The sequence below is a fragment of the Ailuropoda melanoleuca genome, chromosome 15 (genome assembly GCF_002007445.2).
Source record: "Ailuropoda melanoleuca isolate Jingjing chromosome 15, ASM200744v2, whole genome shotgun sequence".
NCBI lineage: Eukaryota > Metazoa > Chordata > Mammalia > Carnivora > Ursidae > Ailuropoda > Ailuropoda melanoleuca.
Window position 1 is genome coordinate 66122431 of NC_048232.1, and position 24926 is coordinate 66147356.

General features: G+C 43.6%; 1 protein-coding gene across 3 annotated transcripts in view; it reads right to left on the reverse strand.

The window, feature by feature from the left end:
- The window catches only part of HAL (histidine ammonia-lyase), a 31491-nt gene continuing 6565 nt past the window's right edge, over positions 1-24926 (reverse strand). The window contains exons 1-19 of one of the 3 annotated variants that reach the window (XM_034643722.1): positions 24460-24744; positions 24326-24353; positions 23921-23995; positions 23756-23828; positions 23581-23647; positions 23246-23283; positions 22525-22650; positions 19580-19719; positions 17843-17890; positions 17066-17213; positions 15988-16083; positions 15840-15898; positions 14887-14967; positions 12217-12282; positions 11974-12139; positions 9192-9326; positions 5486-5594; positions 5317-5386; positions 1-2189 (exon numbers count right to left, since the gene is read on the reverse strand). In XM_034643722.1, the coding sequence (XP_034499613.1) occupies positions 2049-2189; positions 5317-5386; positions 5486-5594; positions 9192-9326; positions 11974-12139; positions 12217-12282; positions 14887-14967; positions 15840-15898; positions 15988-16083; positions 17066-17213; positions 17843-17890; positions 19580-19719; positions 22525-22650; positions 23246-23283; positions 23581-23647; positions 23756-23828; positions 23921-23995; positions 24326-24353; positions 24460-24503 (1710 nt within the window). In that variant the 5' untranslated portion in view covers positions 24504-24744 and the 3' untranslated portion in view covers positions 1-2048. Of the gene's footprint in view, positions 2190-5316; positions 5387-5485; positions 5595-9191; positions 9327-11973; positions 12140-12216; positions 12283-14886; positions 14968-15839; positions 15899-15987; positions 16084-17065; positions 17214-17842; positions 17891-19579; positions 19720-22524; positions 22651-23245; positions 23284-23580; positions 23648-23755; positions 23829-23920; positions 24042-24325; positions 24354-24459; positions 24745-24926 lie in introns of those variants that run through there. The other 2 variants (XM_034643723.1, XM_002919235.4) reach the window with 2 other exon arrangements.

Sequence of the window (24926 nt, forward strand, 5' to 3'; positions counted from 1 at the left end):
TGCCATTCATGAGATAATGAGAAGGTTTAATAAAACGATAATAATCCAGTGACCAGATACAAAGATGAGACTCAAATTTAAAGTAGTAATGAAAGGTGTCTTGATTTTTTCAGGTTGTATGTTTGATTTTATGTATGTGGTAGATCGTTACAGTAATGGACCGCAAGTCACATGCTAATGCCATCGAGTATTACTCTCCCAGACTGACTTGGGCTGGAGAGGGTGACTTGCTTTGGCCAACAGGACATTAGCAAGGGTGGCACTGTAGCCCTAATGCTTTGGGGCTTGCCCTCTGGCTGCCCTGAGACAGCAGGGGAAGAAGCCCAGGTGAGCCTGCTGGGAGGAAACCGTGATGCCTCGAATCCTTGCTGCTACTCCACGGGAAAGAGAAAGGACACCGAATCAACCATACTTCCTAAAGACACATGGCCGTGTGCTAACATTCATTGACTAAACCTTTCAGAAACTTGATTAACTGCAGCTAGAAAGCCTTTCCCTAAAGAGGCACTAAACTTTGTTATAAAAATCAAAGAATTATAAGAATATTGTGACAACATAAGACAACTGAGACATAGTTTATTCCACATTTACCTTGACGTTCCCTTGAAGCATGTGATAATCCATTGTTCACAGAGCTGTCTCAAAGACTCAATTGTAAAGTGCCCTGGAAGACCACAGTGGCCTGTGGGGATCCAGCACTCCCCAGACTGGAGTGAAGAGCAGCCATTAGACCGCTGGGTTTATTGGTTTGACTGGGGTTCGTGGCTAAGCATGAAGAAAACTCATTCATGCCTGTTGACATTTTAGCAAAGGACAGCACCCAGAGCAGCCTTTCAGCAAACAGGCTCCTCAGCAGATTCCCAGTCACCAAACTGCTGTAGGCAGCACTTTCACTTCAGTCTCCACCTTTTCCTGGGGACAGGGTGCCATCTAAAGAGTGATACCCTGCTGTGAAATATACTGTGGGGCCCATTTTTGGCTGGAATCGGGTAAGCAGGCTGGCAAGTGTGTTTGTTCTTTCCTTGGCCTACTGTAGTTGTGAGAGCCGTGGTTCCAGGCTCCTGCACCTGGAGTGCCTTGCACGCCTTCGCACAAGTAGGTGCAAAGTCACAGAGCTTCGCCTTCAGAAGCCAAGAGGTCATCTGACCTATCTTTCACCCAGATGATTATAATTAAGCCTTCCCAGCTTCCCAGTCCTTTGTCTTTTTTGAGGAAAAAACAGACTGGGTAACACATCCCAGGGCCCTGTCGACCTCTGTCAATAGTTTCTCCTTTTAATGATTACCATTATAGAGAAGGGGTTGGTTACCTTTGAATATAAAATTCCTTCTTTGTGGGACAGGAGGCTTCTTAAAGCAGGGTTGTTATAGGACTGTGAATAAAGTACTAACACATAGTAAGAAGGTAATAATACTAACCTCCAACTCCAGCTTAAGCAACTGAGATTTTTTTTTTGATGAATAGTGATATTTGTTAAATATCAATAAGGGCCACTCCAATAGCAATCCTTTACACAAAACCTCTTGTTGACCTATTGACTATATTATGATGCAATTAATAGAAGAAAGAAGCTTCAGGACAAATTATGACTTTAAAAGAAGTTGTTATCAAGGCCTCATAAAGAACATTCATCATATCGTGGTATAATTCAATCAGCCTAAGTTATCTAGTGGAGAACTTGTCAAACCATAAAAAAAAAAGAAGACGAAAAAGAGGTTCATAAAAGTCTAATGTTTTAAAGTCTAATGGAAAAGAATATCATCAATCTGTTTCAAAATTTGAGTTCAAATAATGTTAAGTGGCCTGTTGATACTGTTAAGGAAGAAAGAAAACTCCTATAATCTGAAACCAGCTTCTGTGTCTCAAACCAGGTCAACAAGAACACAGTGCTAGAGTGAACGACTATAATGCTGTCCCAGCCTAAGAAAGGTGGTGTTAGAAGAACTGAACAATTGATCTACTTAGGAAAGTCCTTAGGTCTCTTCTTCAGCGTAAGACTGCTTGCTGTTCAACCAAGCACCCTCCGATCTGCTCATCTATGACAAAGATTAAAGATCCCCGGACTCTGGGATTTTGATGGATTTCTTATGTAGAAATTCCAGTGAAAATGCTGTTGGAGAAACAGGTCTGGATTCTGGAATATGTTCCATTCTGTATTTTTCGATATATGGTGCAGCTACCTCCCAAACCTGCGAAGGATAAAATAGAGTGAGAATGTTGATGTTGTTCTCACATGCTAAACATCAGCTTCATCTGATCAAAACGTCTAGAGCTGACCAGGCACGTCGCAGCTGTTGGCTTGCTTTCATTGTAAGCACACGATCTGTGTCAATTAGTCTTTGACTGCATTCACAGCTTTTAAAATACAAAGTCCAAAACCTTTCTAAAGTTACCCGGGAGGTTTTCAGCTGCTTACTCTTCGGAAGCAAAACAAGCCAACACATCAGCAAAACCTGGACAATTCAATGTGGACAGAATTAAGGAAAGTTGCTCAAGGGTATGAATGTGTGTTTTCTAAAATGAACTTTGAACGGGGCAGTGGAGTTCCTCGTTTGCTGATCTCCACGGCACATGTGCTCTACTCCTTACACTCTTTTTAAAACTTTTAAAAATTTTATTTACTTATTTTTGCAGGAGAGAGAGAGGGAGGGAGCACATGAGCTGGGGGGAGGGGCAGAGGGAGAAGCAGGCTCCCCACTGAGCAGGGAGCCTGATGCAGGACTCGATTCCAGGACTCCAGGGATCATGACCCTAGCCGAAGGCAGAGCCTTAACCAGCTGAGCCAGGCAGGTGCTCTATTCCTTACACTCTTGCTGCTCCCGGTGCGAGCTGTGGGCCAGCAGCACCGGCATCCCCTGGACCCAGACACCCAAGAGAGTCACAGGACAGTTTGAGACACAGCACTTTGGATCCTTGTTTACTCTGTAGCTCCATCCAGCAGCCTAGTCTCTTTCAAGCCTCACGTTTTCTCAAGTTAAGGTCCTGTTTTTGATTTACAGCTGCTTTGTAATCAGCTTGGGGCTAACCACCAAGGAGCATTTCCTATTCTTTTGTATTACCTTAGAACATGTATCCTTGCAACGGCTAATTTCCTCGGAAAGATCCCTGCACCTCCATGGTCACTGCGGCGTTATTTACAAACAGCCAGGACAGGGCCGCCACCTATGTGTCCACCAACGGCCACACAGCGGTGCTCCGGCCGGGCTTAGGAGTTAACTTGAGTCAAGGTAACACACTTCTTGCTTGCTGATGTAAGGTCCTTGATCTGGAACAGTATTAACCGACTTTCTTTGAGATTTCAGACCTCTGGCCTTGGGGCAATGAAGGACCAGAACTTTCCCAGGCCACAGAGGCCAGCAAGGCTGCTGGAAGCCGTCTTGGCTTTCTGACTAGCCCAGCAAACTTGATCAAAATGTTTTTCTTTTTTTAAGGTCATACACGTAAATGACTTTCCTGACCCTCCCTTTGCGCATCTGTAGCTCTTGCCCTCCTTTGCAGAAAGAACAGAACACTCTGTGCCACCTCTGGGTACCAAGGGACCAGACCTCCTTGCTCAACTGACCCCCACCCCTGGACACCAAAAAACTAGAACTTCTTGCACAACCGCTAAGCACCAAGATAACTCTGTAGCTGACATCATCAAGTCTGCATGCAGGCGAGAAATGTCACAGACCACTGTGCTCCCTTCACTGATTAAAGCCCTTTAAATATCTCTGGGCCAAGCAGAAACCTGGGAGTGGGCTTTGGGGCAAGAGTCTGCCTTCTCCCCAGGTGGCTGGACTCCCGAATAGAGCTCATATTCCTTTCCCATCAAAACTCATCTCTTGAATATTGGCCTTTCAAGGGACAGGCAGCTGAATTTGAGTTTCAGTAACAGATGAATGGATAAAGACAATGTGTGTGTGTGTATGTGTGTGTGTGTGTGTGTGTATGTGTGTGTGTGTGTGATAAAGACAATGCCGGTGTGTGTGTGTGTGTGTGTTTGTGTTATTCAGCCATAAAAAAGAAGGAACTCTTGGCATTTCCGACAACCTGAATGGACTGTGAGGGCAGTATGCTGAGTGAAATGAGTCAGAGAAAGACAGATACTGTACGATCTGTATGATACATGGAATTTAAATAGTAGCAGCAGCAGCAACGGAGCTCAGAGAACAGACCCATGGCCACCAGAGGTGGGGAGAGAGGGTGAGGGATATGGGTAAAGGGGCTCAAAAGGTACAAACCTCCAGTTTTAAAACAAATAAGTCCTGGGGATAGAATATGCAACAGGGTGGCCAGAGCTAATAAGACTGTATTGGATATTTGAAAGTTACTAAGAGTGCAGATCTTAAAAGTTCTCAACACAAGAAGAAAGAAAGTGTAACTGTACAGTGACAGATGGTAACCAGGCTTATTGTGGTGATCGTTTTGCACAGTACACAGATAACAAATCATTCTGTTGTACTCCTGAAACAAATATAATGTTATATGACAGGTATATTTTAATTAATAAAAAAGGCTACCTCTCCCACGCCTCTCTACGAGCACCGAAGTTGGCAGCACTCGAGGGGGTCTCCCCTCACAGGGTGTAGGACACAACTTAGAAAAGATAGGTGTGACTATCAAAGGGCAAAGTCATTCCCCAAGAGCAGAGCAATGGTTCCAGGGGAAATCAAGAAATTCTAGAGAACATGATACCCACAAATTACAACAAAAGGCTCAAGGAACTTTAAAAAATATATTTAAAAAATAAGTCAGCCTATGAGGCATCTGTCCCTATTGGATAAATTTATACTCAATGAAGCCAAAGGAAATAAGTAAGGGAACCCATATCTCACCCAGGGTGATGGACCAGGACACACCACAGCACTAGACAGACCCACAGACCTTTGAAGTAAAACCCTGGGATTTTGTTTTGTCTTCAGTTCTGTTTAGTCTTTGGACCAGTTGGAGGTGGTGGTAATAGCATCACAGAAAGAGAAAGCACTTTTGAACAAAAGAGAATATTCTTGGTGAAGGGGATCAATGAACCTTCCATCTCATTTTCTCCTCGTGAATACCTGCCCCAAATTCCATTCACAGTCATTTCAGTTTCTAATCACTAGATAGTCAATGTTTGGACGTAACATAGGACACTGAAGAGTTTATCAAATAGCTTTCTAGTTGCCTTGGAAGTTGTTTGAGTTCCTTTTTGTTCATTTCCAAGGAATAGACAGGAAACAAAAGAATAAGACAATATTTCTTCAGTCCCCACTCCCACTTTGCTTTTCCATAATTTTTCCAAAATAAAACTTTTGCTTTTCCAAAACTAAGAAATAAGCCAAGTGGTCAACTTGCCTTCTGCTCTACGAGCAGCCTGTGTGCAGCCTCAATGTCGGGAGCCATGAAGCGATCTTTTATCCAGGGCCTACAGAGAAAGCACATCAAACCATCAGCCAAACATTAACTGCTGCCAGGGTTCACAGTTCTGAAATGACATCACATCCAGGGGCCTGTTTGACTTTACCTTACAACAGAGCGCACCAGGTCATAGACCTTCTCCAAAGGAGTGGTTGTTCTCAGGGGGCGTAGAAACTCTATACCCTGGCAGGCAGCAAGAAGCTCGATGGCCAGCACTACAAGAAAGGTGGAGGGTACAGCTGTTTAAAGCTGACTTCATGCTGGGGGGATATCACTCACGTGGAAGTTGATGGCCAGCTCTCACAGACCAAGAGATGGTTGGTTCTCTGTCTATTGGTAGAATGAAGCTGCCTTGGTATTTGGTTACCATTTAAAGTTTGCTTTTCTACCCCCTTGGCTGTATCCTTAATGTTGAGAAGGGAAGTGCTATCCAGGTAAATGTCTTAGTTCTCTCCTTCTTACTTCATCTGATTAAGATGGATGACATCTGTGTCCCATTTCTACCCTGGTGGAAATGTCCATTTGTTTTTAGTCTTGCTGTTTCCCTTTGGCCTGTAATACCTGGTACATAGACTTTCATCAAAGGACTGAAGGAGCCAGTGAATGAGCAAATCAGTCTTTTGTTGCTCTGGATAATTCTATAATGTTCACTTCAAGCCTTCAAACTCAAAGGCTCCCAAGCCCACTAAAACTGAAATTGTAGAAATTGGTATCTTGCCAACTTTAGGTTTCTTGATAAAACAGTCTTTACACTTTTTTTTCCCAGTTAAGAACTCTTTTTAGATGTACCATACCTTATTATCAACTTTGAATACTGAAATCTAAATTTCCCTACGTTTAGATTCCACTATTCGCCAAGAAGATAATTTAGAAGCTTCAAGTTGATCAAACCATTGAAGGGATCAACTGAAATAGAGTCTTAAAAACATTTGACTTCTTATCTGAAAATTTATGAAGCACACTCCAAACTCTGGTGAGTACAGACAGGTCACCGTGGGAGGAGATGAAGAAATAGAATTCATTTTGGACCTGGAAGGAACTTCACATCTCTAGTGCAGTTCTCTCACTTTATGCTTAAGGAATTGGAAACTTCCAGAAGTTGAGCTGGGGTGGACAGGGAAGACATCTGAGATGAGATCTGCAGAGCTACAAAGATGGAGTGAAGAAGTGAACTGCGTGAAGTCCTAGAACAGTTTTGCAGACAGCAGGGCCAGCGAGGACACAGGAGCTGAGGTAGCGATGCATCCTTGGCGGGAACAAGAATAACACTGTGGTTCCAGGGTGGAGAATAGAAAGGAGAGAGGTGTCAGTGAGAGCCAGAAGCCAGATCACACATGATTCTTGCAGGCTACCAGAAGGGGGCTGGATATTGTTTTGAGCACTAGGAAGTAACTGCCAAATTTTCAGCAGGAACACAGTGTGGTCAAAATTACATTTTAAGAACCTCAACCTGGTTATCGTATGTGGTGACTGGAGAAGGACAGTAGTGAAAACAAGGAGACCAGTCAAAAGGAGATGATGGAGCCTCGATTTGGTGTCTTTTGATGGTAAGGCTGATTTGCTGATGAACTGGATAGAAGATCTGAGAACCGACAAGGGTGACTCCTTAAGCTTTTGGCCAAGCAAACATTAGGACATTAGGAATACACCATGGTAGGCAGATACTAATAATAAGTGTTGGTGAGGATGTGGAAAAATCAGAACTCTCAAACACTGCTGGTAAGAACGTGGTGCAGCCACTTTGGAACACAATCTGGCAGTTCATCAAAAAGATGAATGTAAGTTACCATATGACCCAGCAATTCCACTCTAGAGAGATGAAAACATATGTCTGCACAAAAACTTGTACACAAATGTCCATAGCAGCAGTGTTCATATTAGCCAAAAGGTGGACAAAACCCAAACACCCCTTGCCCGTTGAATGGATAGACAAAGTGCGGCACAGCCATACGATGGAATATTATGTGGCCATAAAACAGGAATGAAAGGCAGACACATGCTACAGCATGGATGAACGTTGAGCACAGTATGCTGCCTGGAAGAAGCCAGTTACAAAAGACCATATATTGTATGACATTTATATGAAATGTCCAGAATAGGCAAATCCATAGAGAGAGAAAGTACATCAATGGGTGCCTAAGCCTGGGGCAGGGTGGGGTAGGGAGAATGGGAGAGTGGTAGGCAAAGGGTACAAGGTTTCTTTTTGGGATGAAAATGTTCTAAAATTGATTTGTGGTCGTGATTGCCCAACTCTGCGAACGTACTAATGACAACTGAAGTAGACAATTTAGATGGGAGATTGTATGGTATGTAAATTATCTCTCAAGAATAAGAGCGCTTAGTTCTCCCACATTTATTTTAAAATACCTTAATCTTTATCTGCTGTTTGCCTTCTGCTGTCTTGGCTGCCCACAATCAACCACGGCCTGGGAGCAGGTGAGCCTCCTCAAAGTCGGGAGGAGCCTAACGCTAAGTCACAATGCCGGCATCGTTCCCCGCACTTCCCTCGCCCGGTAGGCACTCTGTCGTCCCACACGGTCACAAGAACGGTGGTGAGTAAAGTATACTAATGTATTTCGAGAGAGTTCACATTCATATAACTTATATTTCAATATATTGTTATAATTGCTCTATTTGATTAATTATTTTTGTTAATCTCTTACTGTCTTGCTGTGCCTGATTTATAAAATAAACTTTATCATAGGTATGTATGTACCGGAAAAAACATTGTCTACATAGGGCTTGGTACTACCGTCGGTGTCAGGCATCCACTGGGGGTCTTGGAACATTCCCACCACTACCACCACCGCCCCCCCGCCCTCCATAAGGGGGGAATTACTGTAGTGATATTCTTTTGTCATCAACAGCTTCTGATACAGCGGCAAAAACTTAGTAGCTTAGTTAACAACGCCTAAAGGAGGGCAATTCGTCTTTAAAAAAACAAAACAAGCAGTAATTAAGAAGGCAGGGAGAGGTTGGCCTAACACAGCTCCACCCTAGAAACTACAGAAAGATACGGATCTGAATCTTGTTAAGTCTTCCACAGAAATGCAGGCGACAGAGATAACATGCAGATAACAAGTTAAAAGTAACACCACAAGGAGGCTAACAGGTAAATCCAGAATGTCAGTCTCTAACAGGGGATTGACCTGTTTGTTTTTTTAATTAGTCAATGGCAAGAAGAAAAAAAAGGGAGAGGGAACTGTTCTAGATGAAAAGAAACTTAAAACTTTGCCAAATTTAAAATGTGGGCCTTGAATCCAGATTTGAACAAACCCACTATGCAGGCATTGAGATAATTGGGAAATTTTGAATATGTGCTCAACGGTGATAGCAAGACTTACTGTTGATTTTTGTTGGATATTATAATGGCTTCGTGGTGGATAAAAAAGCATTCATATTTAAGGGATAAAGTATGCAGGAAGAAAATAATGTGATGGGATTTGTGTGAAAATAACTCAAGGCAAAAATGAGGCAAATGTGTGGTGAGTCAGAGTACAGGAGGGTTCATGGTACTAATTTCTCCGCTTTTGAATATGTTTTCAATTGTTTAAAAAATTAAGCCAACCAGTGAACCTGCTAAGACAGCAGGTATGGTTCTTAATTTTCAGCAAGCTTCAGAATCACCTGGAAGACTTGTTAAACCCAGGTTGTTCTGCTTTCTTCCCTAGTTTCTGATTTAGCCGGTCTGGGGCCAGACCTAAGAATCTGCCCTTCTAACAAGTTCCCAGGTGATGCCACTGCTGCTGGCAGGGATCACAGCGGCAGTCGTTTATCAGGAAGGCTCGCCATCCCAGACTGGCTGGGTTTACCTTGTTCCACATGCTCGATGACCCGAAGGGCCTTCCTTGCTGCCCATCCTCCCATGGAGACGTGGTCCTCCGTGGCAGCGCTGGTGGAGAGAGAGTCCACAGACGAGGGGTGGCACAGAGCCTTGTTCTCAGAAACTGCAAGAGGCCGGTGCAAGGTAAGCATGTTGCTAACGGGAGAAATTGCCATGTTGGCTTCCCGATGTGCTCCACAGCGTGGAGTATTCTCTCCAGGAGCTCTTGGCTGTTATCGAAGCACCAGATGGTCCAAAATTATTTTGGGAAAAGGAAGCAGGTTGGGTTTGTATCAAATTGAAATGGAGGGAATAATGAGTTCTGAGGTAAGACCAGATAGGAACCCTATTACAAAGGCTAGTCGAAAACACTGGAAGCGTTTAGCATGCCAGGGAGACTAGAGGAAAAAGACGTGATGGACTTTTCCAAGTGCTCGAGAACAATGGAATTGTGTCACCAGAGGAGGCATTAGAATTCAGGGTGGTATTTGGGGATGGAGACCGGACCCACAGATCTTGAGCAAGGAGATTTCACAGCTTAGATGGTCCAGTGATGACAGAAGTGCCTGGGTTTAAGCAAGGGCTCCAAGATTGCTGGACATATCTTGGGGAGGTGGGGGAAATTCTAGAGATGGCCTCAATCAAACTTTACTGTGCATATGAGTCACTCCATCTTGTCAATATGCAAATGTCGAGTTTTGAGTGGGGCCTGAGATTATACTGTTCTAACAAACTCTCTGGGGATGGCTGGATTCTTGGCTCGAGGACAACACATCAAGTATGGAGGACCTAGATTCCAGAACTCCTCCCTGGCTCCAGAAGCCACGGGAGAGATTTCTCCCCTACAGTTTTGCTCCGGAGAAGGGCTGGGTGAGGCTTCAATTGTTCTCTACGCTATAAGGGATCCTGAGATAATCTAGCGTTGTAGACCAGGTGGTCGGCTTGTCCTGGTCCACACAGAACTTTCCAGGTTACAAGCACCGCAAGTCCCAGGTCCTGGGACCCTAAACCTGCTTATATGGATACATAGTCTGTGGTGAGGCTCGTTCCAAAAGACAGTTACATGTCCCCGAAAAAGAAAAGTACCCATTTTATTATAACGAAAGCAAGCTGAGCAACTTCAGTAGGCAGTTTAGGGAAAGCCAAACGCATCAAATGAAGCTTTCCAAAGGCCCTAACGTTTTCTAGATCAGTTACCACGACCGCCCTATGTTAGTGTGAGAAGTCGTTACCCCTTAAAGCAGTATTTTTAGTAAGGAGGTAAGCAAGGAGTTAGAAGATACTGGATAGAGGATACAGTGAATTCAGAGATTCCTTTGGGTTGTGTTGAGTTTTTGTGTGAGGCTTCAGTGAGGAAGGGGTTAGTAGTTTTAATAGCAACTAATATTTATTTAGTGCTTACAACATGGCGAGACACAGTTGTAAGGCTTTATATGCATTAATTCATTTAATCCTCCAATTATCCCCATTAGATAAATTTATCACCCCCATTTTACAGAGGAGTAAACTGAGGGTAAGAGGATTAAGAAACTGGCTCCATATCACACTCCTGATAAATGGCAGAGTTGGAATCTGGACCTGAGTCTATGCTCCTAGGTAAGCACATGCTGTCCTGCCTCTTGGGTAGGTTTGCCTGAAAAACACAGAATGCTCAGTTAACTTTAAATTTCAGAAAAAAATGTATAATTTTTTTAGTATGAGTATGTCCTAAATAACTCAAATTTAACATCCTGCATTTTTTTTTAAAGATTTTATTTATATATTTGACAGAGAAAGAGACAGCGAGAGAGGGAACACAAGCAGGGGGAATGGGAGAGGAAGAAGCAGGCTCATAGTGGAGGAGCCTGATGTGGGGCTCTCCCATAACGCTGGGATCACGCCCTGAGCCAAAGGCAGACGCTTAACCACTGTGCCACCCAGGCGCCCCAACATCCTGCATTTCTATTTGTAAAATTTGCCAACCATATTTTAGGATTAAGTACTGATTAAAATGAGATCCACATTAATTGAAGCAAGAGTACAGATTTGAGAACAAAAATGCCTGGGTTTGAATTCAATTCTACTTACTAGCTGTCCGGTGTTGGGTAAGTCACCTAACTTCTCAGACCTTCGGGTATTCATCTGTACGATGGAGGTAATAATAGTACACGCCTCGTGGTATTGTTGTGACCGTTAAGCGAGCAAATATAAATGAAGTCCTTAGCATGTCCTTTGTACCAGACCCTGTTCTGATGTGTTACTCACAGTTTTGAGTCAGAAATCAGCTACACTGAAGCTCGGTTTTCACGGACAGCATCTTCGTGTAAGCATTTTTGCATATTGTAATCATCTTTATGTTCTTAGTGGTTGGCGTAGCTAATGGAATGTACCCAAAGCTTAATCATTCAGGTCAGTTCAAGTTTCACCATTATTGTAGATATCTTTGTCTTTTTCCTTCTGATAGTCCTCAAGTCGAGATTAGGGAAAAAGCTACAATGATGAAGTTCCTATGTGCTATCAAATTGCTTCCTACAGAGAAACTGAGGAACCTTCATCATTTACAAACTCGTTTGCGTATTATTATGTTTCGGTCGCTTTGTTTAGGTTTTATTTAGTTTTTTTTTTTTCTAAAAAATGTTAGAGAGTTCCCTTCCACATTTCTATCAAGACAGGTAGAATGCAAATGAGGTGGGGAAAAAGATCTCATTCAAGGACAAAATTGGACACTTTCAGAAGAAATGGACAGGCTTGTGTTCTGGGGAACGGGCAGTATTCTTGGGCGGTTTTCTTACCGAGCGCTGCTGCGGTGCAATGTGCAATCATGAACCCAGAGTTCAGACCACCTTCAGCCACCAGGAAGGGAGGCAGCTCGCTGAGGGAGGGGTTACAGAGCCTTTCAATTCTTCTTTCACTAATCGCAGCAAGTTCATGGACTCCAATGGCCAAATAGTCTAGGGCCTAGGAAGAGTGTCTCAATTCAGTTGGCTTAAATTGGAATATGCTTTCAGGGTCAGGAGCAATTCTAAAAAGCTTACTTTGGCTGGGTATTCACCATGGAAGTTTCCTCCAGAAATAGTCTCTCCCCTGCTGGCACAAACCATCTTGCAAAACAGGTTAAGGCTAATTTTTAACACTCATAGCCCTTGTACAAATACAGGTGGAGGGAAGGAGAGTCTTTCTATAAGTGTTGTTGACATAAAGGAACACGAAAACAAAAACAACAAGACAAATACCCAAAACCTTAAAGATGGATCATGTACACCTAACTGGGGGCCAAGGAAGCATGGAACATGAAATGCATTTGGTTTTTTTTTCCTGAAATTAGAGATTCTCAAGCACCATAGCTATCGTAATCTAGTGGTTAGTACTTTCCCTCAAAACGTTTACATCTGAAACGAAGAACAGCGACCAGGACACCAGTTCTGTTTCTTCAGGGGGCAGTGTGAGGTTGGGCTTGGTAGAAGAGTTTGCTGAATGGAAGCCTTTGCTGATGAGCAACCACCAAATTGTCTGGAACAATCAATTCTGGGAAGATTTTCAAACTCTCTACTCAGCGATCCTGCAGCAGCATCCCTAGCAATGGTGGCCAATAGGCTGTTGCAAACCCATGTAAGTAGGAGTAACTTAGGCTCAGTGCGTATTAATGCCTTCAAGGATCATTCCATTCTATCACGCACTTCACTTAAACCAACAGGCCCCCGGACGAGGGCAGTAACAGACCCTTCTTATAGATTCCAAAGAGCTGATCTACACCTACTGGACTAGAGAGTACTTATTATCTATCAACTGGGAATTCGCTCTGTGCGAGAAAGGCTCTGACTTCCAAGGAGCTGGAGATGCATGTATTACATTAACTTCATCAAGCTGGGAGCTACCCTTTTCTGTACATACAACCATGAGCCTATTAGGCCCAGCGCTGGCTCTTCTCCACGAACCCACGCCCAGTCACAGGCCCTAGTCTTCTCTCCATTCTCTGAGTCCTTATAGCAAGTAATCTCCGCACCTACTGAGAACTTAAGCATGTTCGACTGTTCTCCAGTTGTTCATATTTGTTTGTTGGCTATCAGCTTATAGCAATTAGAGTTCAGCTCCCACAACATCTAGCAACTGTGTAGTAGGTGCTCTATTTCTACAACAGAAACATTGAGAAGAATATTCTTTCAATTAAAACCAGTATTGCGGGAGAACTTCCAAATATTACCTTATTGGAAATTCATCAATAATTAAGAATCTTTAATTGAGAAAAGGAAATACTTCGGGCTGAAATTTTTGCTGGGGCAAGTGGTGAGAGAAGAATTTAGTAAGGAATTATCCCTCTCCCATTTCTACTAATTTAATGGTAATTCTTTGTTTGTTTTTACTCTATCAGAGACCATTTCAAGTCTAAATTATGGGGGTGCCTATGTGGCCTAGTCGGTTTAGCGACTGCCTTTAGCTCAGGTCATGATCTCAGGGTCAGGATTGAGCCCCTGTTGGGGGGCTCCCTGCTCGGTGGGGAGTCTGCTTCTTCCTCTCCCTCTGCCCCCCGCCCCCGCTCATGCTCTTTCTCCCTCACACACACTCTGTCTGTCTCTCTCCTCTCTTAAATAAAAAGAAGTCTAAATTATGTAAGTGTAGAATGGATATCTCTCCTCTACAAGAACTGATAGACGAGACGAGACTTACAGTGACTTCATGAAAGCTCTACTCCATTTTGGGGATGGGGGGGTGGAGTGGTGTTGAGGTGAGTGAGTTGAGAATTATTTAGTGTGGGTCTGAGCTAACTGTAAAACAACCTGACACTGAGGACATGAAACGCATCCTGAAGTAAGCTTGTCAGAGAAACCGCACTGGAAAGGTCCTGTGAGAAATCTTACACAGCTGCTGTGAAACCTGTCTGCTAACCTCAGCTAGGAATGGCTTCCAGGGTTGTGAACTCAGCACTTTCTCCAGTGTTAAGAACTGAGGCAGATGTGGGATAGGAAAAATATATTCCTAAGGGCTTGGGTGGTCTTCAAAGGCAGTATTGAGTATCTCTGTGAAGACTTTGCCAGTGTGACTCCTGACTGATCACGTCGCCGTCTGGAGGGAACCATATCATCAAAGAACATTCCAAGGCAGAAATAAGATGGCTCTATGAAACCCACACCAGGAAGGAAAGAAGGGCTCCATCTTTGAGAAATGGAAGTATTCTTACCATTCTTTGTAAAATTTGGAAACCCTGATTGGAGTAAAGTCCATGTCGAAAACAAAAACTTGAGACTAGGAAAGCTGTAGCTCTTTGAGCAATACTTTGGTAAGTGTTTACAAGTTGCCTTCTGTTTAATATGTCACTAGAACCAGGAAGGCTTGCATAAATGCCCACCTACCCGGGGTCCCCACAATCACATCTGTGACCATCCTCTCTCAGCAATCTCAGCACTGGGTTTTAGGGCAAACGTTTTCAAGAACCTTCTCAGCCAGTGCTGGAAAGACGTCCTTCAGCCTTTAATGGGTCCATTTGGAAAGCACAACATGTTGGACACTGAAGGGAAATTAGGTGCACAGCCCTGCCTCTGTCACTTACCAGCTCTGATCTAGAGAAAATCACTTAACCTCTGCTTAGGTGCTTAGTCTGTGAAACGGAGTGACAGAACGGAGATGCTACACGAGTTGGTCACTTCAGCGGATCTGAAAATGACCGGCCGGAATTCAACAACGCAGCTTAGTAAGCAGTCAAAAGATACAGGGTTATCTGTTGCGCTATTGAGTTCTGTGGTGATGATGTTCTTCACAAACGCTATGGTGTCATTCGCCACACCGTGGACCTAAAATACAAGATCAAATGAGTGAATGCGTTGGAAATGCAGACAACAGCGTCTGTCACACGGAGTCTGATATTCATATTAGAACAGCAAGGATGTTATTAGAATAGCAAGGAAGCAAGTTTTAAACTGGGATTTATTTGTGTTATAGGGCTAATTTGCAATTCTTTCCCATGGATACTTCAATCAACTCGCTAGAATGAAACTTGCTGAGTCAAGGGAAATGAAAGTATTTACTCTAGGGAAGACTCTTTATTACACTCTAGAATCTGGCACAAAATGAAATATTGTTTCACTCTTGAGAAGCGTATTAATCTCTCATCCAGCTAATTGCCATACACCAGCAAGCCGTAACATCTGCACTGCCTCACGCCTCTGCCAACTCAGGTCTTCCACATTTTTTTTATCTAAAGTTGAGCTTCACAGATCTATTTGTGATGGTTTATATCTGCTTATTAAATGCAGGTAAGGTACAATCATGATGTGCACTTGACTTATGATTGGCCTTTCTGTGACCCTCTCTGTCAGGCTGGTACTTATGGATCTAAAAGGGAGAACCAGTATAATTCCATTAACTGGTTAGGATGATGTTATTACTAAGAATTTTTAAAAGTTACATCACTAAACCAACACAGCACATTGTCTCTGTAGAAGAGAATTGAGCAAAGCAATTCAAAAGGAAACAAACAGCTTATCATAGAGAACAGAAACTCTACAATAGCTGGACAAATGGAAGTATGATATGCATAATTTTTAAAAGAGGAAGTAAAGAAATTTGGATTATAATTGACCATTACATGACTTTTGAACACTTTCCTCTTTTTCTGTTTCCCCCCTTAATTGGAAAAAAGGAAAGATATTTGTTGTTTGTTTACCTGTGGACAGCAGCGCAAGGTGTATGCATCCTGAACGCGATCACAGAACCTGTGACTCTCTGTGGAAGGGGTTGGCGAGGGACACGTGATCAATTTTTAACACAAAACACAATACCAGATAGGCTCACTCACATAAACACGCCCAGACCTGCTATTTCAGATGGGTGGTGATCTGAGTCCAAGAGCGACCGAAACCGAAAAGCCACTTCAATTTGCCCACGGTGTGGGCGGACTGCGTGAATGTCTAGAATTGATGAAGGGGAAAAAGTCTGAGTAATTTTTATATGAGAATGAACTACCATCGATGATTCAGGACCATTAATGGTGCTGACACAGCCCTCAGAAGTCCCAGAGGTTCTTACCAGCACTCACAGTTAGAAACTTAACTCCAAAAACAAGATTTTCCTCATCGACCATATTTTTTCTACTTTAAATATCCGAGTACAAACGAAGTGTTGAGCCCACACGAAGTGTTGAGCCCACTGGGAATTCAACTCAAGACCCTGGGCCTACCCTAGAAAGCTTTGTGCTGATAATGGAAGGGAGCTCCCTAGTGGCCAATTTTTTTTTTAAGATTTTATTTATTTATTCGACAGAGATAGAGACAGCCAGCGAGAGAGGGAACACAAGCAGGGGGAGTAGGAGAGGAAGAAGCAGGCTCCCAGCGGAGAAGCCTGACGTGGGGCTCGATCCCCGAATGCTGGGATCACGCCCTGAGCCGAAGGCAGACGCTTAACCGCTGTGCCACCCAGGCGCTCCCCTAATGGCCAATTTTTTGACAGTTTTCAATCATTTTCAGACAGTTTTTCTGTCCTACGACATATAATGGTAGGGAGTCTTTCAAATTCACTACTTTCCTGGTAACCTACACCCTCCACAGTTTTTCCCTACCAGTTTTCTAATGGGGACCAACTTTAATCCTACTCTAATTCTAAACCCTGTGAACAGATTCCTAAGACAGCATGCAGCTGGATGGGAGTCAGGCCTGGGTGATCCGGAATTCTAGATGAATTCTAGAGTCAGCATCTGTCTGTAAATGTGGTCATTTCAAGGATCAAGTGTGGCATGACTTAGAGGAAGCTGGAGCAATATTGCGTTTGCCACAGGCACTCTTTTTCCCCTACCATCCACCCCTCCTCCCCACTCTCCTGTCTAGAGACCTGGACCAGCTCACCCAACCAGCTCTGGCTGACTGAATAGCAACCCAGCGGAAGAGCCATGCTGACCAGTATCGAAGGCTTTGGTGGTGCCTTTCAGCACCTCAAGGGTCAAGGCCGCCACGATGTCCGCCTGGCGTGCAATAGCACTGGCTCTCTCCACGGCTTCACAGCCCAGGGAGGTGATCATCTGTGTCCCGTTGATGAGCGCCAGGCCCTTTGGAAAGGAAGAGATAAGCCGTTTGCTGTATTTATTGTAACCCACGTATAAGCTGATTTCACATCTTTTGCTTCCATAAGAGAACAGTTAACCAGTCAGCTGAATGACATTTTTTTATGTTTTCTAAAGTGCAGGGCACTAATGCTTAGTAAGCACTGGAGGATTAAGTGCCATCCTATGCAAAATGGTTAGTATAAACCTGGCAGCTGGAGACCTGTTAGGTATACCCATTCTCAAGGCAGCAACGAACCTCCAGTGTAAACTGCACGTAATTATGCTGCTTTCCGTTAACTGGTCACGATTGCGGACAAGACATCCGCAGACATTTCTGGTCTAAGACTCTTGGTTGAGAACACGCTGAGGGATCTTGGCTTAACAGCATCTGTTAGGGATCCTTAGAGATCCTGATTTGGAGTTTAAGTTCTTAGGTAAGAGAACCCCTAAGCCTCTGTGGCATGAAGAATCTTTTGAATGCTTGTGGGGGAGTCCTTTCTTCACTGACAAACTTTTTACAAACATGAAAGCCACATTTATTTTAAGGAACCAGTGAGACTGATAATAAGACTGAAAATAGTCTATAAATAAAGACTTGTTAAAATGAGTAAATTTTCCTTGAATCTCTTTACCTCTTTCGGTTTCAAAACGACTGGCTTCAATCCATGAGCTTCCAGGACCTGCAGAATGATTAAAAATATAAAAATGGGTATCAAATACCAATTTTTAATTTCATAAGGAATCTATAAAATATCCTTAAGCCTAAAGATCTATCTTATAAAAGATTAGACCTACGTGAATGGATTCTGTTCATCTACTCTGGTCTATGCTCTAGTTCTGTTCTTTAGTCTGAAAGCAGACTTCTATTTCACATAATTTTTATACTTAAATCAGGGGCTTTAGTTTCTACAGAAATAACCCTGAATTTTGGTTTCGAGGCCCTCTGTATTCAGCTTCCACCTTCAGTGACTCAGTGTTTCTCCTGCTGCTTCCTGAGCACATATGACACCTCTACTGTACCGAGGTTGAGTTCCTGACTGTCCACAAGTCTCTGCCTCCAGAGCTTGACCTTAAAAGTCCTCCACCCTTATCCTACTTATCTAAACACTGGTGGAAATATCTTCCCCTGAAATAAGGGAAACAGTCACTATGCTAAGTTCCCTCTGGGGAGGAAGGAAGACAGAGTCAACACCATTCACTGCGTCCATTTCACAAGTTTATTGGAGTATTTGTTCCACACCAGACTGTTCCAGGTGTTGGCCTGGGTCTGGCCTAGGAAAATTGAGACAGACTGGCTCAGCGGCAATTCCGGAGTAAGAGTATATTAAGTGCTCTGGAAAGTAGGAAGTGTGTGGGGTTTGCTGGAAAATGAGCATGTAAGATGCTAGGAGAGCACAAAAGAGTGGCAAAAGGCATTTGGAGGGTAGGCAAAAGAACCAGAGGAGCAGAGAGGGAAGTTTCCCAGAGGACTTCTCAGGGGGAGGGACAGGAGTGAGTGGGGAAGAGAACAAGCATGTGCCCATCCCTCCGTCCCAGACACAGCACATTCCAGCTGTAAGGAACCTCCAGCTTCTGCAGAACCGAGGAGGAGGGATGCGACCAGCAAGACTCTTAAAGCCACTCTAAGTTTAGTCTTGATTCTAGGGACAATGGGAAGCATTACAGGTTTTAGCCAGGACATGCTGGAATTTGCTGTGCGAAGGGCGCTGGGCAAACCATGTACACAGAGAAATAAAGATCAGGCTATAGGGAACAAAGGTGATCTGGAACCTCTACCACCTAAGGATTATCTGTTCTCTTAACTTCTTTCTCCCCCTTGGTCCTCTGCCTCTTCACTGAGGGACCTCACAGCAATTGACCTGAGATAACACTTCACATAATTCTTTGGGCTGCTCTGATGGAATCTGGAGATGGATGAGGAAAACAGTAAAGCTTTATCAGAAACAAGGCCTTCTGATTCGCCAATGGGGTAGGAGCTCCGGGCGGGGGGTGGGGCGGAATGGAACCAGCAAGAAGTGCTGTGATCCGTGGCTCCGCACTGTGAAACCAGCAATGAAATAAATTCCCACCAGTATGTGATTCCTGGATAGATACTGGAAGAGTTTCAGTTGCAGAATAAATTGCTGGGATTAACATGGGCCACTGTACCTTTTCACCAAGGTGACCACCAAGTCCAGAAGCCTGACGGTAAAGTATGGGAGTGAAGAGCCTTACCCAGTGTGACTTGTAAGCTTCAGTTTTCATCTATAAAACAGGGGTAACGGTGGCACCCTCACTGGGTGAGGATTCAGTGCTGTCAAGCATGCACGTGCAGCCGGTGTCCAGCCTAGGGAAATTACTGCAGACGGAAGTTGTTATTAAAGTCTTACGTATTTAGCATCCGCCCAGCCACTCTTTGGAGACCACATCTTCCCTTCTCCAATTAGCCCAAGAGCAAGATGAGAGAGTGGAGCAAGGTCTCCACTGGCACCAACTGTTCCTTTCTCTGGAACGTAGGGCAGGCAGGAGGCTGGGAGAGAAGGAGGCACCAGTCACTTCTGGCTGTCCTCATTTTGCCTGTGAGACCAACCTCCCCCAGTAAGAGCTAGTATCACCTTATGGGACATATATGTGGGAAAAGAGAATTCCTCAAGCACAGCTAATCCTTAAGGAACCTGGCTGAGCTGCTGTTTAAAAAAAGGCAGAGGGGAATAAGGGGGTTGGGCAGGAAGGGGCACCTTCCCAGTAGGAAAACCTATTTCTTGTAGCCACTTTAAGGTTAGACTGTAAAGACCAGCACTCTGAAAACTATAAAACACCTATGAAAGAAATTGAAGCCAACACAAAAAATTGCTATATTTTGTGCTCATGGAGTGCAAGAATTAATATTGTTAAAATGTCCGTACTACCCAAAGCAATCAACAGGTTCTAAGCAATCCCTATCAAAATACCAATGGCATTTTTCACAGAACTAAAACAAATAATCCTAAAGTGTGTATGGAACCCCAAAAAACCCCAAATAGTCAAAGCAACCTTGAGAAAAAAGAACAAAGCTGGAGGTATCACAATCTCAGAATTCAAAATACACTACAAAGCTGTAGTGATCAAAACAGTCTGATACTGACACAGAAACAGACACACAGCTCAATGGAACAGAAGAGACAGCCTAGAAATCTACGCCTATATGGTCAATAAATCTGCGACAAAGGAGATAAGAATATACAATGGGGAAGGTAGTCTTGTCAATGAATGGTGCTGGGAAAGCTAGACCACTTTCTCATACCATACACAAAAATTACCTCAAAATGGACTAAGGAACTAAATGTGAGACCTGAAACCCCATAATACTCCTAGAAGAAAACAGAGGCAATAATTACTGATATTGGCTTTAGCAACATTTTTCTAAATACAGATCCTCAGGCAAGGGAAGCAAAAGTAAAAATAAGCTATTGGGACTATACCAAAATAAAATGTTTTACACAATGAAGGAAATCGTCAACAAAATGAAAAGACAACTTACTGAATGTGAGAAGATGTTTGCAAATGATATGTCTGATAAGGGGTCAATATCCAAAATATATAAAGAACTTACAGAACTCAACACCAGAAAAACCAAATCCAATTAAAAAATGGGCAGAGGACCTGAATAGCCATTTTTTCAAAGAAGACAAACAGATGGTCAATGGACAAATGAAAAGATGCTCAGTGTCACTCATCATCAGGGAAATGCCAATCAAAACCAGAGTGAGATATCATCTCGCACCTGGCAGAATGGCTAAAATAAAAAACTCAAGAAAAAGCAAGTGTTGGTGAGGAAGTGGAGAAAAGGGAATCCTCGTACACTGTCGGCAGGAAGGCGAATTAGTGCAGCCACTGTGGAAAACAATATGGAGTCTCAGATTAAAAATAGAAATACCATATGATCCAGTAATTCCACTACTGGGTCCAAAGAAAATGAAAACATGAATTTGAAAAGATATATGCCACCCCTATGCTTACTGTAGCATTATTTACAAGAGCCAAGATATGAAAGCAACCCAAGTATCCATTGATAGAAGAATGGATAAGGAATAGGTGGTGTGTACACACACACACACACACACACTCTCAGAGAGAGATAAATACCGGGTGATTTCATTTCTATGTGGAATCTAAACCAAAAAAACCCCAGAAACAGACTCATAGAGAACAAGATGATGGTTGACAGAGTTGGGGGCACTGGGCAAAATGGGGGAGTGGGAGTGGGAGGGGTCCAGCCTTCCACCTATGGAATGAATAAGTCATGAGGATGATAGATACAGCATAGGAATTTTTTTTTAAGCTTAGACTCTATCCTAAGGACAATGGAAAGCATTACAGATTTTAACCAGGACATACTCAGATTTGCTGTGTGAAGCTGGTTGGGGGAACACTGTACATAGAAAAATAATCCAGGGGCGCCTGGGTGGCACAGCGGTTAAGCGTCTGCCTTCGGCTCAGGGCGTGATCCCAGCGTTATGGGATCGAGCCCCACATCAGGCTCCTCCGCTGTGAGCCTGCTTCTTCCTCTCCCACTCCCCCTGCTTGTGTTCCCTCTCTCGCTGGCTGTCTCTATCTCTGTAGAATAAATAAATAAAATCTTTAAAAAAAAATAAAAAAAAATAAAAGCTATTGGAGAAAAAAAACAAAACTATTGGACAATGTTTGGAAATGTAAATATTTACATCAGAAAAGTAATATAAAATTTTCTAGAAGATAAGGCACGCAAAAGTATTCACAGGGTTTCTCTGAGGAGGTAAGCATAGGCAACATAGTATCTTTTTCTTTCTTTCTTTTCTTTTTTTTTTTTAAGATTTTATTTATTTATTTGACAGACAGACACAGCCAGCGAGAGAGGGAACACAAGCAGGGGGAGTGGGAGAGGAAGAAGCAGCCTCCCAGCAGAGGAGCCTGATGTGGGGCTCGATCCCANGTCTTTGGGATGGACATCCAGGAATCATTGTGTTTCCCAGATGATGTGATGCAGCTTCTCTAACCACATCTGGGCATCACTGAATTAAAAATTCTCTCCAGCTTTGAGCTCAGGGACAGACTTAAGGGGTTTGTTCCAGGCTTAAAGATGCCAAATACTAAGTGAAGGGTGATGAAGAATGAGTTGAAGGCATACAGGAGTAAGTGTCTCTAACCCCACCCTCAGCCCACTGCTATCCTCCTCCTTGCCAAGGCCATTTCCATTCATCTCCATTATTTTATGCCATCTTGTCCCTGCTAGTTCCTCACTATGCCATCAACCAAGTCTCCCTGTGGTACAGGCCCAGCCTTAATGGAGGGTCAGCCCAGAGACCCACAGTATTACCATTAAATACTTCAATAACTTGTTTGAGGGTCTCCAGGGAAATGCCACTGTATCCTTTGGCTAAGACATTGATCCTTAAAGCCAAGAGCATCCGACATCTCTCAGGGATTAGTGGTTTCCCAACACCTGCAAAACAGAATTGATGTTTTTCTCTTAGAAAATCAAAGTGTTTTCTACCTCCATCTCGCAAATCTATCTCCAGTTCAGTCCAGTCTCCTACCATCTTTCTCTTCTTGACTCAGATAGTTGGACTGCTCTCCTTCCTGATTGTCCTGCTTCTTAAAGTTCCATCTTCTAAAAAAATGGGAAGCCCCAGTTTTGCCTTTTCAGTTCTCTTTCCTAGAATGCTTCAGTGAGCCCCATCTTCCCCAACACCCTTAGAAGAGCATCCAGCCGGATTCTTGACTGACTTCCCCATCTCACCTCATCCTGATCAACTCATTCCCTGAGTTCCAGGCTTCACTTCAGTCCCTGAATGCACCACTCTGTTGGCATGGCGGTATACATGCTCCAGCCCCAACTCCATCCTTCCACTTGGCCCATTCCTGAGATTCAGCTGAAAGGTGGTCTTGTCTGATGCTTTCTCGCTTCCCTTCCCCCCCGCTAGTTTTTAGAATGTACTAGCTGTTCACAGCTGTTACAGGATGCTTCACACTGTGCTGTACGTTATTCATTAAATCAAACAAGATCTAGAAGTCATTTAATGTTTGAAATGATTTACCTGAAGAATGTGAACGTACTAAGTTGACCTGGAGCTCTCTGGAAGAGAAAGGGAAAACCCCTCTTAGATACTTTGCAGTGAACGTGTCCCCTCAGCTGGGGAAATGAAGAGGAGAACAAGTGAATCTTGGGAGAACCAGAATAAGGCAGTGTGACATGCTGGAAGAAACCAGCAAGCCTGTGTTTTCAATGCCAAAAGGAGTCTTAGCCTCCTCATCTGGAAATTGGGGCAAATGTTAATTATTTCTCTTGTTGAAAGAAATCTCAAAGATGGGGACAGGTGGCATGTGAATTTGCATTGGCTGGGGTGGGGGGGTAGCAGGGAATCAGACTTACTCTAGCTTATTGACAGGAATTACAGTTCTGGCAAATTTCCCAAAACCTGTAGTTATACCATAAACAACTAGAACAAAAACAGAACAAAACAGAAACAGATATGGTACCATGAGATACAGGCCATTTTTTAAAAAGTCAATAAAAAGAATTGTATGACACAAAGAGAAAAGGATACCAGTTTTTTCTTTCACGATGCTATCTATGACTTCCCTGGATTTTTGCACCTTCTTTTCAGCAGTTGGGGTGAGCTAGGAAGATGTTGGTCAAAGCTGAGCATGCTGAAAACTTCCATATGCAGTGAAAAAGGTTAGAGGGCATCCTTCCCCATCTTCCCCTGTACCTTTATTTTGTAGCGTCCTTTCCCCAAGTTGACCAGATCCTCTGTGGTCAGACTGTCGCCATCTAAGGCAATGTACTGCACAAAAGAAGGGGACCTTCGTGAACTCAAGCAGCTTGGCTGCTTGACTAAGGGACTAGGGAAGCCTCAAGCAGAATTGAATTTTGACACTTGAGAGATTTTATCCCTGTTCTGAAACATTAATGTGCTAGTGAAAAAGACAGCTTGCTCAAGGGCTGAGTAGAGAAAGCTAGAAATGAGCATGATGCCTTTTCCGAACTCAGTATAGCAGGATAAAGCCCTGTCCTGACTGATAGTGTTTGCTCATAAATTCTGCTGGCTCTACCCCTCCTGAAATGAGGGGGACCTCATTTTCTTTACGGAAAAAAGTGTTGGCTTGAAGCTTACCTTTTCAGGCTCCCGGTATTTGCTGTATCTGAAGCCAGGTAAAGGAAAACCCTGGGTAGTGTGAGAAAGGCCCAGCCCGGTCCCTGGCAGGAGTAGCCCCCACAGCAGACCAAACAGTCTGCAGGGAAGGATACAGGTAAACTCCTTCTGGTTGTGAGGGGATGAAGTCAGGAGACATGGCATCGCCTTCTATAACTGAAACAAGAATACCAGAGAGGCTCCTTTATAGATTGCAAGGGAGAGCCACATTTGGCGCTGCTGGTCCACCAAGAAAGGGCTCTTCCACTGCCTCTCACTTCTACAGAAATGGCTGCTTTAAAACGACCTCACGGGCTTTCAAGTACTCTTAGCATCTTTGCGAAGGAGGAAACCCAAAGGCAGAGATGCAGGTGTCGGGTGTAGGCTCCGGTTTAAACTGAAGTTCAAGATTTAACCCCTCCCCCACCCCTCATCCCCAGCTTTATTTTATCTTCAATCGGAACCCCTTAGGCCTCTATTCCGCTGGCCTCCAGTCTGCTCAGGTGCTTTCGAAGGGCAGAAGGATCTTCAAAATGATGCTGTACCGGCAAAGGGATTCAGACAGGCAGTCTTGGGTTCGAAT